The sequence below is a fragment of the Macaca mulatta genome, chromosome 7 (genome assembly GCF_049350105.2).
Source record: "Macaca mulatta isolate MMU2019108-1 chromosome 7, T2T-MMU8v2.0, whole genome shotgun sequence".
In the NCBI taxonomy this organism is placed as follows: domain Eukaryota; kingdom Metazoa; phylum Chordata; class Mammalia; order Primates; family Cercopithecidae; genus Macaca; species Macaca mulatta.
The window spans coordinates 94,504,287-94,523,250 of record NC_133412.1 but is presented as its reverse complement, the minus strand read 5'-3'; the positions used below and the strand labels follow the sequence as shown (position 1 = coordinate 94,523,250).

General features: G+C 39.6%; 1 protein-coding gene, 1 pseudogene and 1 gene segment (V, D, J or C); 2 read left to right on the top strand and 1 right to left on the bottom strand.

Annotated features, from left to right (window-relative positions):
* The window catches only part of OR4E1 (olfactory receptor family 4 subfamily E member 1), a 10,136-nt gene extending 9,122 nt beyond the window's left edge, over positions 1 to 1,014 (top strand). The window contains exon 2 of the mRNA XM_077940629.1: positions 980 to 1,014. Coding sequence (XP_077796755.1) covers positions 980 to 1,014 — 35 coding nt within the window. The remainder of the gene's footprint in view (positions 1 to 979) is intronic.
* On the bottom strand, positions 676 to 18,964 carry LOC144330167 (T cell receptor alpha variable 1-2-like). The segment is given in 6 exon segments: positions 676 to 1,318; positions 1,928 to 2,028; positions 5,134 to 5,221; positions 7,739 to 7,797; positions 16,705 to 18,423; positions 18,727 to 18,964. Coding segments are annotated over 2 exon segments (453 nt in total).
* LOC144330166 (ADP-ribosylation factor-like protein 6-interacting protein 1 pseudogene) lies at positions 9,276 to 12,212 on the top strand (annotated as a pseudogene).

Sequence of the window (18,964 nt, the reverse complement as noted above, 5' to 3'; positions counted from 1 at the left end):
CTAGCAGTGTCAATTAAAATTTTAAATGCTCATACCTCTGAACCCAAGAACTTTACTTACAGGACTGTATTTCATAGAAATAAAGACACCAGTAACTAAAGAACTAAAGATACATGTTTAAAGACTTTTTAGTAGAGTAGCATACTGGAAACAAACTGAATATTTCTCAATAGAGGACTAGATAATCAAATTTTAGTACAGCCACAATATGGAATACTATGAGCTGTTAATAATAATAATAATGACTTGGATCTATATGTATAACCTAAGGCAGTGGTTCTCAATGTGACTGCACATTAGAACCACTTAAGGAAGTTTTATAAATTTTGATACCCAGGCCTCATGCCAAACAATCAATTCGGAATTTCTGAGAATTGGACCCATCAGCACTATTAATTCTTCTTGGAGATTCCAATGTGCAGCCAGGATTACAAACTACTAATTCATGGAATGTCAATAACATATTGTTAAGCAAAAGAATCTATTATGAGTATATAATGAACCTTGAAGGAAAGGAAGGGAGTGAGGAAGGGAGGGACAAAGGAATGAATGAACAAAGGAAGAAAAAGATTTGTGTGTGTATGCATACATATTTATGCATATATGTATGTGTATATGCTTCAACATATTAATATCTATACATATTCAAACATTTATACATATTCATGAATTATGTTTGTATATATTTATTCCTGGAAGGACACAAGATAGATGTTGAAGAACACACATCAATTTTAACATTAGTTACCTCTAGAAGTATGGAATTGAAGGAAATTATAGGATTTTATTAATTTTTTACATTATAATTCATGATTGTTTAAGTTTGTATAATAAGCATGGGTTACTTTGTTTTAAAACAAAGTATTAAAAGCATGCATAGGGAAAAGCAAGTGAGAAGAATACCCATAGCTTGTTCTTATCCTACTGCTGTTATCTTTAATTTGTTCCAATTGTATTGTAAACATATAATTTTATATTCTATTTTTCACTCAGTATTATATCATAAGTGTATAACCAAATGACATTTCATCACATATATGTATTCGAATGTGTGTACCCAGTACATCCTTTGTGGCCATTTATGATGTTTCTAATTTCTGACTATTAAAAATAATGGCACAATCTGTTCTCAACATTACAGTGAGAAATCCTATTAAAACATAGGTCAAGCCGGGTGCAGTGACACCTGCCTGTAGTCCCGAATAGCCAGGTGTGGTAGCGCAGGCCTGTAATCCCAAAGCGATAAGTCCGAGGTGGAGGACTTATCGCTTAAGTCCAGAAGTTCAAGATCTGCCTAGGCAGCACAGCAAGATGCCATCTTTAAAAAAAAAAAAAAAAAGATGAGATTAAATCATTTCATTCATTCAAAGACTTTCAATGGCTCCCTGTTCACACATTATAAGTGAAGTCTTTCCATTGGCCTGCAAAGCCCTCAATGACACAACTTCCCATTTCCTCTCTGACCTTGTCTCCTACCACTCTTCCTTTCAGCTCCAATCATGTTGTCCTCCTTGGTATTCCTCAAATACTCAAAGCACAGTCCCACTCTGGGGCCATTGCACTGGCTGCTTCCTCTGTTTGGAATCTCTTCCCCCAGATATCCCATAATTCTGGGGTCCCCAACACCTGGGCCACAGATGGGTACTAGGCTGCACAGCAGGAGGTGAGCGCTTCAACATCACCACCTGAGCTCTGCCTCCTGTCAGTCCCTGGTGCCAAAAAGGTTGGGGACCACTGGCATAATTAACTCCCTCACCCCCTTGATGTCTTTGCTCAAACATCACCTTCTCAACAAGGTCTATGCTGATGAACATATATAAAACTAAAACTTACCCAGAATTCCAGCACTCGTGATCGCCTTTATCCTGATCTACCTTTTTTATTTTTTGAAAGCACTGATCACCTTCTAACATACGATATAACTCACCTATTTAGTCTGTTGTTTATTATTTTCTTTCTCCTGCTGCTAGAATATAAGTTCCAAAAGGACAGGGATCTTTGTTTTGCTCGATGAGTCATCCAAATTATCTAGGAAAGTATGTAGACATAGTAGTTGCTCAATAAATATTTGTGAGTGATTATAACTTCTCTAATATATTATTCTGTTAGGAATAGATTACTATAAATGAGTTTGCTAGCTTAAAGATTATACTTCAAAATATATTATTATCAAATTGCTTCCCAAAATGTTTGCAAGATTAAGTAATTCACTCATGGTCACTCAGCAACTGGCTAAAATGGAATTTGAATTTTTCAGAGCCTACGTTCTTTACCATGTGCCATGCTGCTTTGGTTCAATAGATTGAACTAAAAGAAAAAAACACAAAGTGGGCTTTAAGTAGCAATAAGATCCAACTATGCACTCCCTGAAGGAAGGGAAATATCTCATTCATTTTTCTATCCACAGAGCAAAGTAACTGGCATAAAGGAAGAACTCACTGAATACTTATTGAATTAATTTCTTTAATATTTTAAAAGTAGAACAAAGCAATCTTCCTGCCTCAGCCTCCCAGCACTTTGGAAGGCTGAGGCAGGAGGATTGCTTGAGGCCAGGAGTTCATGACCAGCCTGGGCAACATAGTGACACTCCATCTCTACAAAAATTTTAAAATTAGCTGAGTGTGGTGGCACATGTTTATAGTCCTAGCTACTCTAGAGGCTAAGGCAAGAGAAACATTTAAGCCCAGGAGTTTGAGGCTGCAGTGAGCTATGATCATGCCACAGAATGCCAGCCTGGGCAACAGATCAAGACAATGTCTAAAAATAAAATATATAAAAATTTTAAAGATATTTTTAAAGTAACACTACAAGTAAGAATTATGAAAAATCCAAAAATTTGGGGAGAAGTTGATCTATACATCAAAATAATTACCCATTTTAAGGCAATCAGCAGAAATCTTATCTACAAAGGGGCAATTGAACTAAAAGCAGCAGAATCCCCACTAGACATCAGTATTGTGCATTGTGTACTGTGTATTATCAGAATTCTTCATTTAAAAAAATGAAGGTCAGTGAAATCTGTCTCTTTCTGCTCTTTGACTACCTTTTTTTACCTTTCTTCCAAGAGCTCTAGTGTTCCCACAGCAGCTCCACAATGTAGACAGCAACAACTTTCCCCTTTTTGAAATCACATCTCTGAAGAGTATAGTGACTTTCCAGAGATCAGTGACCTCTACTCCCCGACCCCAGTTTCAGCCTACTCATCTTTACTTTTCATCAATGACACCTCCAACCCAATCTTTCTCTGCCTCTTCTCTCGGTTTCTACCTGATCTCTCTTTTAGCACTAAAGGCTCAATCCTTGGCAAGGACACACTTAGAGAAGTGTTACTTAGAGAAGGCTCATTTTGCCAAGAGGAACGCGATTTTCTATCACGGTAGACCATTATCGTGTTAGCCTCAAGTGGATTTGTAAAATCCAGAGCTCCCAAGGTCTTGCTTAGATGGATCTGACATAAGAGAACTGCCTATATTGATTGAATGCCAGGGCATACACTCTAAAGAAGAGACAAGACAGAAGTTCATAGGAACACGCTCTAACCTTTGACAGGTTCATCTCCCTAATAAAATGGGATGCAGGTAAACTTCAGAGGTGTTTTGTGGCTTTCCCAGCTGCTGCATGGCAAGATTGGAATTCTGTCCCAGTTCTCCTGTCCCTAGCCCTTTCTATTATTCAGTAGTTGGCTGCAGAGAGCTGAGTCGGATTAACTCCTAAATCTCTTTCAGCATATTAAATTTAGTTTATTTTTTAAAGATTTGATTCTTCACCGTATATGAGGAGACCATCTACTCAGTTGTCAACTAAAACTGGGAAAGAAATCTCTGAGGAAAAAAAAAAACTGCTGTGAAAGTTTTAGAGCTGAAGGTTGTTTAGGGTAAGAACAAAATGATGTCCTTGCTTCTGCATACATAGAAAGCACTTAGAGGCTGGGCGCAGTGGCTTATGCCTGTAATCCCAGCACTTTGCGAGGCCGAGGGGGCGGATCACCTGAGGTCGGGAGTCTGAGATCAGCCTGGCCAACATGGAGAAACCCTGTCTCTACTAAAAGCACAAAATTAGCTGGGCGTGGTGGCGCATGCCTGCAATCCCAGCTACTTGGGAGGCTGAGGCAGAAAAATCGCTTGAACCCGGGAGGTAAGGGTTGCAATGAGCTGAGATTGTGCCACCATTGCACTCCAGCCTGGGCAACAAGAGCAAAATTCCGTTAAAAAAAAAAAAAAAGAAGAAAATTAGGAAGAGAGAGAGAGAAAAGAGAGAGAGAGAGAGAAAGAAAGAAAGAAAGAAAGAAAGAAAGAAAGAAAGAAAGAAAGAAAGAAAGAAAGAAAGAAAGAAAGAAAGAAAGAAAGAAAGAAAGAGAGAAAGAAAGAAAGAATTTAACATCACAAATGCATACATTACAATGATGTAGTCATGGTGAGTTATGTCCCAAAGAGTGACCCTGGGTAGGAAATCCCAGAGGAGCAGAGCTACCATGGCTCAACTGTAGTCCTCCAAATCTTCTCCAGAACAGCCCAAAACTAATCCGTATGCTGACTTTCAGAGCACAGGTTTGCTGCATAAGGACTTCCTCGCTCTTACAAACAAAGACTGGATGGCCATCTGCCAGTAAAAAAGACTTCATCTTTTCAACATTCAACATTCATCCTATCATCATGTGTGAGTGTCTGCTATATTCCAGGCACTATGCTAGGTATTCAAATCCAAACAGCAAACAGATGTGGTGGTCTTGATCCCTTACAACCTCAAGGCTCCATAACCTATGGAGTGTTCAATAACTAGGAAAAAGAAATCAGTGCTGTGGCAAAATCTAAAGGTGACAAGTCATAACCCCAGGCATCTTGAGGAATCCTGGAGGGTGTCCATATGTGTGTTTTGTCTGTGTGTGTCTGTGTGTGTAGGTGCCTTCATAGACAGCAACATGTTAATAAAGTATTCTGATTCCTTAGACAGAAAAGAGGTTAAAACAACTCTCATAAATTAAAAGGCCTCCTATTAAACTTCTAAACACACACTTAAGTGACATATCAGACAAGTGGCTGAGACAGAGTCTTGCTCAGTACCACGTACATGTGAGTGTACACGTGCAGACCCACAAAAAGCATGACAAGCAACACAAGTAGTGGTAAAACTTACCAGTTTTCTCCAGTTGTGCAGGGATGCTTTAGCTAATTGTTATAATGTTACTCTAATGTTATTTCATTCACTTTTCTCATAATTATTTCTAGAAATGAAACAGAAAAAGCAAAACACTAAAAAACATGAAATAAAATACACTCTGATTTGGATATTAGTAACTGGCTTCCTGCTTGAACAGTTTCACCTTTCTAAATTGTGTGTGTGTGTGTGAGAGAGAGAGAGAGAGTCTCACTCTGTCACCTAGGCTGGAGCGCAGTGGCGTGATCACAGCTCATTGCAGCCTCAACTTCCTGGGCTTACGCGATTCTCCCATCTCAACCTCCCAAGTTGCTGGGACTACAGGCACACACCAATCGTGCCCAGCTAATTTTTTTGTTGTTGTTGTTTTTTGTTCATTGGGTTTTTTTTTTTTTTTTTGGTTGTTTGTTTTGTTGTGTTTCTTGTTTTTGGTTTTTGGTTTGTTTATTTGTTTGTTTGTTGTAGAGGTGGGGATTTCACTGTGTTGCTCTGGTTGGTCTCAAATTTCTGGGCTCAGGTGATTTTCTTGCCTCAGCCTCCCAAAGTGCTGAGTTTACAGGCATGAGCCATCACACCGAGCAGTTTCACCTTTTTGATATTGGTCCCTGGATTTTTTTAATCCTTTTCCTTCAATGCAAATTTTGCATTTTTTCTTTTCAATACTTTGACTTCTGTCAGGCCAACTAAGACAGAACTCAGTCTACTTGCCATTACCACTTTAATCAGTAACTACCATGAGCACCATTAGAACTGCATTTTAAGACATCCAAAAATCTGTTACTCAAAGGTCATACATTCATTCAACAAATTTTCTTATAGAAAGAAAGTATTCATTTTTAGTTCATATTAGTAGAAATCATACTTTTAGGGGATATAACCTGATACTAACATTAAGCTTAATTCTATTAAGAAAATTTTTTTAACTTTTTTTAGGGACAGAGTCTTGCTCTGTCACCTAGGCTGTAATACGGTGGTGCAATCATAGTTCCCGGTAGCTTCAAACTCCTGGACTCAAGCAATCCTCCCACTTCAGCATTCCCAGTGGCTGGGACTACAAGCATGTGCCGCCATACCTGGCTAGTTATTTTGGTTTTTGAATTTTTTTAGAGACAAGATCTCACTATGTTTCCCAGGTTGGTCTCAAGCTCTTGGTGTCAAGCTATCCTCCCACCTCAGACTCCTAAGTAGCCAGGATTATAAGCTCAAGCCACTGTGCCCAGTAAGAAAATATAAAAATTTTTAAGGGGTCTGTGTCAAATCAAAGCCAGTTCGTCTTAGGTTCTATTCTTGTGCATCAGAACTAATAAATATTGTCAAATGAAAGCATATTTTGTGAGTCTATATATATATACTTGGATTCTGCTTCTTTTTGCTCCTTTAGCCAACTCATATATTACTCTGTGTATACTTGGGCAAGTCTCTTAACTTTATTTTCATTATGGAATACAGGTAATAATTGTATCCCTTTAATTACTGTAATAGTTCATTGTATGTGTCAGCTTGGTTAGGCCACGGTACCCAGTTGTTTGGTCAAACAATGATCTAGCTGTTGCTTTGAAGGTATTTTTCAGATGTGATTAATATTTGAATCGGTAGACTTCAAGTAAAGCAAATTGCCCTCCATCAGTAGAAGGCCTTAAGAAAAATCACTGAGGTCCCAAGAAGAAGAAAGAATTCTATTTCCAGACTGCCTTTGGATTCAAGACTGCAACAGTAACTCTTGCTGGAATTTCCAGCCTGCAGTCCTGCCATGCATACTTTAAACCTTCCAAACCCACAATCCACAGTCTCCTAATAAATCAAGCTCTCTCTCTCTGTCTCTGTCTGTCTGTCTGTCTCTCTCTCTCTCTCTCTCTCTCATTATATATATAATGTATACACACACAGTTGACTCTTGAATAACTGTGTGAGTCCACTTATACGCAGATTTTTTTTCAACCAAATGCAGATTGAAAATGCAGCACTCGCAGGATGCAAAACCCATGCATATTGAGGGTCAACTTAGTTTATGCCAGTTCTGCAGCGATGACTGCAGATTTGGCTATTGGTGGGGGCATCCCGGAAACCAATCCTCCCATATATAACAAAGGACTAATTTATATATGTGTGTGTGTGCATGTGTGTGTGTGTGTGCATGCATGCATGTGTGTGTGTGTCTGTAAAACCTTTGGTTCTGCTTCTCTGGAGAACTCTGACTAATATAATGACCTTCTTTGCAATGATCATCAAGATCGGACTGTGGTGAAGTTTAGGAATACATAAGAAGACCACTGTATATTCATCAGTCTCAGGAGATAAGCTTTTCTTAATAAGCCTGTTATCCCCTCTCTCCCCACCTCAGCACCCACCTTAAATAAGTAACAATAATCATGATCACATTATAAAGGTGAGGCAGCAAGAGGATAGCAAAACTTAGTGTCATGAAATCAAATCAACCAACCCAGGAGCTCTATTAAGCCTAGGCTCTCTTCTAAAATCCAGAGCAATATTCTTCAATGTATAATCAGTAACATGTGTTTATATATAAAAACTACATATCTTATTTGTTTAAAATAAATGTTCTCAATATATATCCCACACTTACCATCTACTCTGTGTCTCCTCTAATGATTCCATTCTCCTCTGATATCCTATTATAGAAGCCTAGGATGTAAAATCATGAAACTCAAAATTCTGCACAGGGTAAATTTTAGGCTTGCAAGCTTTGGAATTTTTATCTATCTGACATAGGATTTTGAAGTGATCATCACATGACATAATCGAACTTGCCATCAATGAATACTCAGAGGTATTATTAAAAATTTTCCATTCCAATGCATTTCCTGTTATTAGTCTCATTCATTTAGCCATTTAATAAGTGGACAACAAATCCAGCAGCCTTCAAATATGGAAGAGTTCCAAACCTTTGGCAATTAGCATGACATCAGTTTGTATAGCCACTGTAATAACCACTGCCATACACACCAGGGATTCAAAGTCCGTGAACAAGTGAAACCTCACCCATGAATGCTAAGTAAATTGGTACCAATCAATGGGTACTCAGGATGCCTGATATACAGCCTAGAACTAACTTAGCTTCTAGAAGTATCTTACTAAACACTTCCTAATTTGCCTCTTCTACTGCTTGGGCAGATGTTCAAAGCAATATATATAAATCTATATTCTCCACACTTTACAGATTGTCTGGGTAAGGTAATCTTTATAAGTAAGGCAAAAATATCAAAGTGTTTTATAATTAGTTTTTTAATCACTTTTTAAATATTTTGATTATGTAAAGCAAAAATTTATTGTGAAATTTATAACATGTAGAAGTAAAATATATTAAAGTAATAAGAAAAAGCCTGAGAGGAGAAAAACAGAAGTTTGAAAATTTCTTATATCATACAGGAAATGATATAATATCATTTGAAGTTATCATTACTATACTGCATTAAAGATGCATAATCTAAATTCTGGAGATACAGCTAACATAAAAGTAGTATAACTAATAAGATTATAGTGAAGATGAAATAAAATTAAAATACTAAAATAAAACCCAAAAACAAACAAAAAAAATCTAAAGGACAGAAAATGAACACAGAACAAATGGGGAAAATAGAAGACAAATCACAAAATGGTAGATTTAAACCCAACCATATCAATAACTACATTCGAATTTTTTAAAAAGGAAAAATAATATACCACCCTAACATTTATAAAAAAAGTTCTGGACAGGATGTTACAGAAACCTCCAACCTGGAACCACCAATAGGCATAAATAACAAAAGCTCCAAGGAAAGCCATTCCTTCTAGCCAAAGGACAAGGAAAAATGCCATGGCCTAACAACAGGAAATCTTTCTAGCAGTACCCTTCCTGCTTCAGCTAAACACCAACAAATAAACCACACTCCCAGGTCTCAGTCAGTGAGCAGGGAAGTTGATCTTCCACCCCACCTTCCTTCCCCATAGAAGCCAACTGCGCATTCTGGTTTCCCACTTGGTAGTGTCAGCAGGCCAAATAGGGAGCTGATCTTCCATTCCTCAGATGGCAGAAGCATGTGGTGCTCCAGTCTCCCAGCAAGATAGTGTCAGTGGGGTCCAACAATGAGCTGAGCCTCCATCTCTACCTGGCAACAATGAGGTAGAATGAGGTGCTGTAAGGTGAGACAGTCAACACTCAGCTTCCTCCACCCCAGTGTCAGCAATGCCCAGTGAGGAGCTGAACCTCCACACCTATCCAGTGGCCATGTAACTGAACAAGACAATGGAAAGCAGGGCTACTTGGGGTTCCCGTTCCCACCTCCTTGTCAACAAGGCCCAGTGGTGAGCTAAGCCTCCACTCCTGCCATACCAACCAGGCAGGAGGTATGTCTAGTTGGCCCTCTCCTTTCCCAAGTCCAGCTGGCCCAGCAGAAAGCTGATCATCTCCATTCAGAGGCAATAAGGCAATGTGATTTAACGGTCCCCTTTTTGCTGGGGTGGTGCCAGTGGCACCCAGCTGGAAACTGAACATATACATCCACCAAACTTTGCACAACACCTCAACAGGAGAACTACCTGCTAAAAAGAAGATTAAATAGGATCCAGAGTTTCCTAATAAAAAACCCATAATGTCCAGACTGCAATCAAAAATTACTTCTCATTCCAAGAATTAGGAAATCAGAACATGAATGAGAAAAGACAATCAACTGATATCAACACCAAGATGAATTAGATGCTCAAATTATTAGAAAAGGACTTTAAAATAGCTCTCACAAAAATGCTTCAGTGAGGCCAGGTATGGTGGCTCATGCCTATAATCCCATCACTTTGTTAGGTTGAAGTACGAGGATCACTTGAGCCCAGGAGTTCAAGACCAGCCTGGGCAACATAGTGAGATCTTATCTCTACAAAAAGTTAAAAATTAGCTGGGCATGATGGTGAGTGCCTATAGTTCCAACTACTTGGGAGGCTGAGGCAGGAAGATTTTTTAAGCCCAGGAATTTGAGGCAGCAGTTGGGTCCAGAGAACTGAAAAATACAATAACTGAAATTAAAAAGTTCTCTGGATAGATTCAATACAAAGGGGAGATGCCAGAGAACAGAATCTGTAAACTTTAAACAGATCAATAGAATTTACCCAGTTTGAAAAACAGGGCGAAGGTAGACTGAAAGAAAAATGAGTAGCGTTTCAGAGACCTATGAGATAATAACAAGAGATCTAAGTTCATATCACTGGAGCTTTAGAATAAGAGGAAAGTGGTGGAACTGAAAAAGAAATAATGCCTGAAAACTCCCCAAATTTGGCAAAACTATAGTGGCAGAGGTAATTGACTATAATCATGAGGATATAGAGTCGCTACTACGTAATGGGGATAGAGAGAAATACAGGTAGAACTCAGAGATTTATTGGAACATGTCTTGGTGTTTCCATGCTTGGTGATAGCAGTAAAGAGGTAATTGCATCAACCAAGGTCTGAAAAGGGTACAGTAACCAGGGTCTTGGGCCTTTCGGGGATGAAGGTCTGAGTCACCAAAGAGCAAGAAACTGAGACCAGCAGGAATGCTGAATGAGGGAGCCTAGAATGAGTGACAGAAGAGGGAGACAATAGATAACAGTGATGGTCTTGGGACGAACTGCAGCAGCGACTCTACTTATCTGACTAACTCTCCTGTTTGAGGGTTTTTTGTTTTGTTTTGTTTTTTTAAAGAAACTGTAATCAGTCATCACCTTGAGGAATCAATGACAGTACAAAGCAAATATAATGTTGGGTAAGAGTGTATCAAAGCAGTGGAAGAGTTGACTGATTACCCTCCTCTGCATAACCCATTAACATTTTTCATGTGTTAGCATACTGGCCCAACTTTCAACTGTCAGCACCTCTGTGCCTGAGGCGATCTTTCTGGCAACTGGAGCTCTCTTTGTCCAAGTACATAGTAAACCCTGAATACTAGAAAATTAATATCCCTGGTAATTTATAAAATTAATATCCTTCAACCAATGGCTGACAGGAGTTGGTAAATGGAAGCCAGTCAACAAGATGACATCAATGATCTCCATCATCTCTGGTGTTCAGATCTGTGCAATCCCCTTCTGCACTGTATAAAGGTGCATCTGGGTAACCAACAGAATACAGCAGAAATGGCCAGAATCGCCCTGTGGATCTCAGGAGGAAGGTTGAGTCGGAGGGTGGTTTGTGCTTGCTGAGACAGGACCTCAGGGATGATGGCAGAGGGAAGTAATCACAGCATCAATTTGCTGGCTGCAGAGACTGCAAGTTTAGAACAATAGCTGAAAGAATCGGGAAAAGTGATGTTGATGGTGGATAAAGTCTTATTATGGGAAAGAGCTTGGTTTTCACCTGCCATCATGGACTTGGTTTCTTTGGTGTTTCAATTATCTACTATCTAGATCCATCTGTTCTGTCTGCTGTTTCCTCTTTTGTTATGTTTTGGTGCTTGGCTGACTACCTTGTTTCTATTCTAGCACCTAACATTTTTGGCTCCAATAAATGCACCAGCGATCAACAGCAAAGATTCCATGAAATTTGCACTAGTCTACTAAAAACTCGATGCAGAGCTATGGACTGGTGGAAACAAATCTTCACACCGAGGGAAGAAAAGCCTGAAATGTGTTTCATGGCCATGATCATTTATCTTGCTGCAGTTGTTCGGATGGGACAGCAAGTCCACAACCTGCTTCTCATCTACCTGATAGTGACTTTCTTACTGTTGCTTCCTCAACTAAACCAACACGGAATCATTTCAAACCACACTGGAAAGGCCAAAGGGAGATAAACAAGCTTCTCAAACAAAAAGAAAAGAAAAATGAATAATTCATCACTTTATTCAATGTGATTAATGGCATATACATTGTCCCTAGGAACAGTTTCTACTATACTATCTAGATACTAAAATGTTGAAGAAGTAGCTCTTTGTTCTCCCTCATTATGCCCTTAATTATTCAATAGTCTAAATCCAATGGGATAAAAGAAAAAAGAAAGAAAGAAATTCACACTTACCAAGTAAGTGTTTGCGAGTCAAATATAGTTAAAAGCATTTTCATTCTCATTGGATAACTCATTAGAGAGTATGACTTGTTTTGATTTTTCTCACCCAGGGTTAATGGAATTCTTACATTTAGACAACTTCCTTTAAAATAATATAGTGGTGGACTTTACCCTTCAGTACAGTTAAAGTGACTTTGGATAATTGTTTAAGTTGATCCTTGCTTTAGTTTGATACCAGGTAGTGGTCTGTGGCTACAGGAATCTTATTCTACTGTCTGCTTCCACTGCATACTTAAAAAACTGTCTGACTTCATGAATACAGAGACCAAATTTACCACTTCTGATCCACTTCTGATGAAGAGACCAATTAAGATTCATCCTCGGCCGGGCGCGGTGGCTCAGGCCTGTAATCCCAGCACTTTGGGAGGCCGAGGCGGGCGGATCACAGGTCAGGAGATGGAGACCATCCTGGCTAACACGGTGAAACCCCGTCTCTACTAAAAATTTAAAAATTAGCAGGTCGCGGTGGCAAGAACCCGGGAGGCGGAGCTTGAGTGAGCCGAGATCGCGCCACTGCACTCCAGCCTGGGTGACAGAGCGAGATTCCGTCTCAAAAAAAAAAAAAAAAAATTCATTCCTCATTCTGTTTTTTTTAACGTGGGAAAAGGATCCTGATGGAACAAAATTAAATTAATTCCATACCCTAGTATATGTAGGTTTCACCCTTAAGCAAAACTTAGTGTTTTGTAGGGAACATTGATCCTTTCTCCCAAAGGAGGAAGATTTAACAGCGTTAGAGCTCTTATGCCCTTGCACTTATACTTCAAGTTAGTACATCTTTAAAGGCTTTTTCATGGCAGACTTCCAAACGATTGTACTTAGGATTTTTGGCATATTTCTAATTTTGGACCTTCAGCTGACTTTAGCTATGACAGAGAGTAGGTTAAGACTCATGTGTATGACCTTTACCCTAAGACCAGCTAGTAAAGAACTAGTCTTTTATGTTAGCCAAAATTCATTTCAATAGAAAATAATCTTATCTAATTAATTTCTGAGACCAGAATAAGCCTTGAAAGGTAAGCCTCAATGTTCTCCTTTATGGTAATACTGCTTGTTTCAGTCCCAATAGGTTTGGCATAGGAGATAATAACCACACTGGTGTCTGACTACTTTTTTAGATATTTCTCTGAAAAATGCAAGGCTGTTGGTGAGAGCAGACATGAGGTGATGATAGTTGGCCTCTGGTCTCCACAGATTTTGTAACTCCTTGGTGAGTTTGTGTGTGTGTGTGTGTTTCTAATAATCATTATAATCATGACAATAATCATCCTCTACCTCTCAGTAGCTAGAAATTTAGAGTAGTTGAAATCTGAAATCTGTAGGAATAGACCTCTGAGGGCCAAAAATATGACATATTTAGAGCAATTCTTAAATGGATTAACAAGCTGTAATATAGTTTTGTGAATTTATTCCACTGACGCTCTACCTTGTGGTATTAAATGAGTATTGTTTTCTCCCTTTTAATATTGCTGTAAACAGTGGTGCCCATTGTAGGATATGTTTTATTTTTTAAATGTCTTATATGAGAACTATCTTAAATGTACATGTGTTTCTTCATTGTAAATAAGCTTGTCTTCTTATGGGGATTTTTTTTTTGTGTGTATACATTCTACTGATTAATTACCTTTGCAGTTTGAATCCTGTATTATTTCTTCTACTTTGTTATATGTAAAAGGAGAAAAATGTTAGAAGCTGGGGGAAAAAAACAGTAGAAGTGATGGTATAACACTTCTGAGGCTGGACTATAAAATCTCTCTCTCTCTCTCTCTCGCTCTCTCTCTCAACACACTATAAAGAGAGACATGTGATAAGAATCTGGGGACTCTTGCCAACAGCTATGTGAGCAAGCCATCTTGGAAGTGCACCCTCCAATCCTAGTCAAGAGACTAGAGGGAGAGAGAAAGAGAAGAAAATCTACCCATACTAAGACTTTGAGTAAGGGAAATGCAGTAAAGAGAGAGTATTGTAATTCCTCTCCCTGTTTTTTCTATGCCCAAAAGTTTTCACGCAGCTGTGATTATTCTGCATAATCAATTATGCACCCTGGTTTTCTTGATTCATTGTTATATCATAAGCAGTTCACCATTTTTATGCAGTCTTTTTTTTTTTTTTTTTTTTACTTTAAGTTCTAGGGTACATGTGCATAATGTGCTGGCTTGTTACATATGTATACTTGTGCCATGTTGGTGTGCTGCACCCATCAACTCATCAGCACCCATCAACTCGTCATTTACATCAGGTATAACTCCCAATGCAATCCCTCCCCCTCCATTTTTATGCAGTCTTAATGAATATCCTTTATTTGCTATGTGGTAGGTAAAATTTCAGTGAATAGACCCAAGATTCCCTGCCCTAATCCCCAGAATCTTGAATGTGATGCAGTATTACTCTGGTAATTGTGTTGGGTTCTATGGCACAGTTGACTTTTTGTTTTGTTTTGTTTTGTTTTGTTTTACTTTCTGAGACAGAGTCTCCTCTGTCCCCCAGGCTGGAGCACAGTGGTGCAATCTCGGCTCACTCCCAGGTTCAAGCAATTCTCCTGCCTCAGCCTTTCTAGTAGCTGGGATTACAGGTGCCCACCACCATGCCCGGCTAATTTTTTTGTATTTTTAGTAGAGACAGGGTTTCACCATGTTGGCCAGGCTGGTTTTCAACTCCTGACCTCAAGTGATCCACCAACTTGGCATCCCAAAGAGCTAGGATGACAGGCGTGAGCCACTACGCTGAACCAACAGTTGACTTTTTTTTTTTCTTTTTTTTTTTGAGATGGAGTCTCGTTCTGTTGCCCAGGGCTGGAATGCAATGGGGCGATCTCAGCTCACTGCAACCTCCACCTCCCGGGTTCAAGCAATTCTCCTGCCTCAGCCTCCCGAGTAGTTGGGATTACAGGCACCCACAGCCACGCCTGGCTAATTTTTGTATTTTTAGTAGAGACGGGGTTTCACCGTATTGCCCAGGCTGATCTCGAACTCCTGACCTCAGGTGATCTGCCTGCCTCGGCCTCCCAAAGTGCTGGGATTACAGGTGTGAGCCACCATACCCAGCCCACAGTTGACTTTTTAAAAGGGAGATATCTATGTACCTGTTGACATGAGACCTTAAAAACACATGAACTTTGGAAGATTAAGCCAGAAGGATTCCAAGCATGAGATGAACTTGACCTGCTATTGTTGGTTTGAAGATGGTGGGACTCACATGAGAAGGAGTGCAGATTGCCTTAAGGAGCTCAGAAATGCCCCCAGCCAACAAACATTAAGAATATGGGAACTTTAGTCCCACATCTACATGGACTAGAATTCTGATAATAATAAGAACTAGCCGGGCACGGTGGCCCAAACTAGTAATCCCAGCACTTTGGGAGGCTGAGGCGAGCAGATCACTTGAGGTCAGGAGTTCAAGATCAGCCTGGCCAACAAGATGAAACTTCGTCTCTACTAAAAATAGGAAAATTAGCCAGGCATGGTGGCGGGCACCTGCAATCTCAGCTACTTGGGAGGCTGAGGCAGAAGAATCGCTTGAACCCAGGAGGCAGATGTTACACTGAGCCAAAATCATACCACTGGACTCCAGCCTCAGCAACAGAGCAAGACTCCATCTCAGAAAAAAAAAAGCACCTGTAATCCCAACTGAGAAGGCTGAGTCCAGAGAATTGCTTGAGCTCAAGAGCTCAAAACCAGCCTGGGCAACATAGCAGGACTCTGTCTCTACAAAAATACATATATATATATTAATTAGCCAGGTATGGTAGTGTGTGCCTATAGCCCTAGCTACTTGGGAGGCTGAGGTGAGAGAATTCCCTGAGGCCAGGAATTTGATCCCACAGTGACCTATGATCACACCACTGCCCTCTATCCTGGGCAACAGAGAAACACCTTGTCTCTAAATTTTAAAAAATATATAAAAATAGGCCAGGCATGGTGGCTTATGCCTATAATCCCAGCACTTTGGGAGGCTTAGGCGGGAGGATCACGATGTCAGGAGATCAAGACCATCCTGGCTAACATGGTGAAACCCCGTCTCTACTAAAAATACAAAAAGTTAGCCAGGTGTGGTGGCGGATGCCTGTAGTCCCAGCTACTCAGGAGACTGAGGCAGGAGAATGGCGGGAACCCAGGAGGCGGAGCTTGCAATGAGCTGAGATCACGCCGCTGCACTCCAGCCTGGGCAACAGAGCAAGACACCGTCACATATACATATGTATGTATATTTATAATAGAAAAAAACTTAAAGAATTAACTTGGAAGAGGACTCTGAACTCTGAATTCTGGGTGAGAACTTGAGTACTCACCCAGCCAATGCCTCAACTTTACTATGGTTACGTCCTAAGCATAGAACTCAGCTGAACTTGCTTGGACTTATGACCTACAGAACTACAAGCTAATATATAGGTGTTGTGGTAATTTGTTATGCAGGAATAGAAACTAATACAACTTTAAAATATTCCATTGATCATAGCATTCACAATATCATTTGCATAATATTGTTTTCCCTAATTGATAACTATATGAACAATTCATACTCACCAAGTCCAAAGTCCTTAAATATCATTTCTATGGCTTCTTTGGTTTCCTTGTAAACTGGAAAAATCAAAGCTTCATTTCTCGCCTGCATTTATTTAAATGACAGCTCAAAAAAATAATTGTTAGACAAAAGGAACATGAACATTTCACTGGCCTGGATTCATGTTGTCAAGGTTACTTTCCAGTATGACTATGTCTATTCAAATTCCACCTCAAATGTTCATTTTATAAATTAGAATGAAAAAGCACTCCTACCTCACCCAAAGAGAATTTTGTTTAATCCTTGACTCAAAAAAAAAAAAATGCATAGCATATGACTGACCATATAACTATGTTAACTTGGAGCAGCCCTCACTTTTGATGTCCCAATAACCTGCGATCTGAGCTTCTGCTCTCTGATCGGCTTTATCTCATGTGGAGGTAGCCACACACAATGATGTACTCTCTAAACCTAGCTGACAGCAAGTTGTAGCATTTAACAGACTTCATTAAAAGATCTGAAGAGAACATAAGGGAATTATAAAGCAGGAAAGGAAAATCTTCACATTTACTGTAAATTTTTATTGTACTTAATGCCTACTGACTACATCTTTTCATGAGAATCTCCTACTGGCTCTCCTGCCTCACCCAGATTTGCTACCAAATTGCTTGTGTTCACTCTTCTTTCCCATCTTCTACAGACTCCCCTGATTATGTTCATGCTCCCCACGTCTAAAGCCCCTAAACTTCACTTCTAGCCTGAGTTATAAACCTCCGAAATATGTTGATTATATTTATCAAGGATGCACATAATGAAGAGAGCCTTTCATAATTAATCAGAATACTTAACATCTCACTCTGAAGCATTTGCATTTGGATTTCCAAAGTTCAGAGTCCCCCCAAAGAAAATAAGTATCACCACAGGGATCCTTCCAGAGCAACAATCCACCCGAACGACAAACTCCATCTAATAGCTTTAGACCCACAAGATATAAATAGTGGTCAGGATTTCACCTTCCACAAACCAAGGGTAGAGAAATACTGAGTTGCAGTCCCAGAGGTCCTACCACATAATACTTAGTGAAAATTCAAGACTGGAATTGAAATAACTAAACTTAAATAGACCTTACTGTGTGCCACTACTTCTCTGAGTAACACTAGATATAACTATAGATATAAATGATATAGATAGATGGTCATAACTCACAACAGCCTTGTGAGGTAGATACTCTTATTATTCTCACTTTATAGACAAGCAAATAAACCAAAAAAAAAAAAAAAAAATAGTGACTGACTTAAGATAACCTAACTAGAAAGTAGCAAACTCAAATCCACGCAGTCTGGTTCCAAAGTCCCCAGTCTTAACTCACAGCAGGCATACACTCAGGAAATATAACTTCTTGCTGCTGTGGTTGCTTTTTGAATTTTGTTGCAGCTGAAGAGACCTCATAGTCACCGTGTCTCTCACAGCACAGAGGTAAGAGGCAGAGTCTTTCATCTGGAGCTCCTTCAAAAGGAGGTAACTGTACCTTTTCGAGTTACTAAGGAATGAAGAAAAACGACCTTTCTCCTCCAAACCATCCAGAACATTGTAAGAGAGAAGTGTGGGTGCTTCGCCATCATGTTGCTGGTACCAGGACAGCCCATTGAACCCAGACGTCTGGTACGTGCAGTTGATCTGGACAATGACTCCTTCCATAGCTGTCATCTCAGTGGGCTGGTCAATGTTTTGTCCTGTAGTGACTAAGATAAGACACATGACTGTTACTAGGGCAGCGCTCCTGGAAGCCCCATTATTATTAAAAATGATGTCTCCATGTGGTCACAAAAGAACTGCCATTAAGGGGAGATTCTTAGAAATAAATGGCAGCAAAGTAGCAGCAGCAGTAGTTATTATTTGATATCCAATAACAATTAGCACCACATAAAGAAAGTATCTATTAAGAAATACTCTTTTGTTACAAGTGTCAGAAATGGCAATCATTTAGCTGAAAGAAAATTGTTTTGAAAACTCCCAGCAGCATTTGCTATTAGATTGAGACTTACCTCCCATCTTCATGGAAATGTAAAGAAGGAAAGCTCCCCACATCTGCTGCAGGACACCACGAGCCTGGCACTGCATCCCCGGTTCCTGAGCCACTGGAGTCTGCAGAAGGTAGACACTTCATATGGGTGAGGGAAGGAAGCTCAGTCTGGATGCAAAACCCAGTATAATTACAAGGGGAGGAGCCCCTTTCTTGAAGCGATGATTTCAGCTTCCTTCTACAGGAGCAGCTATAGGTTC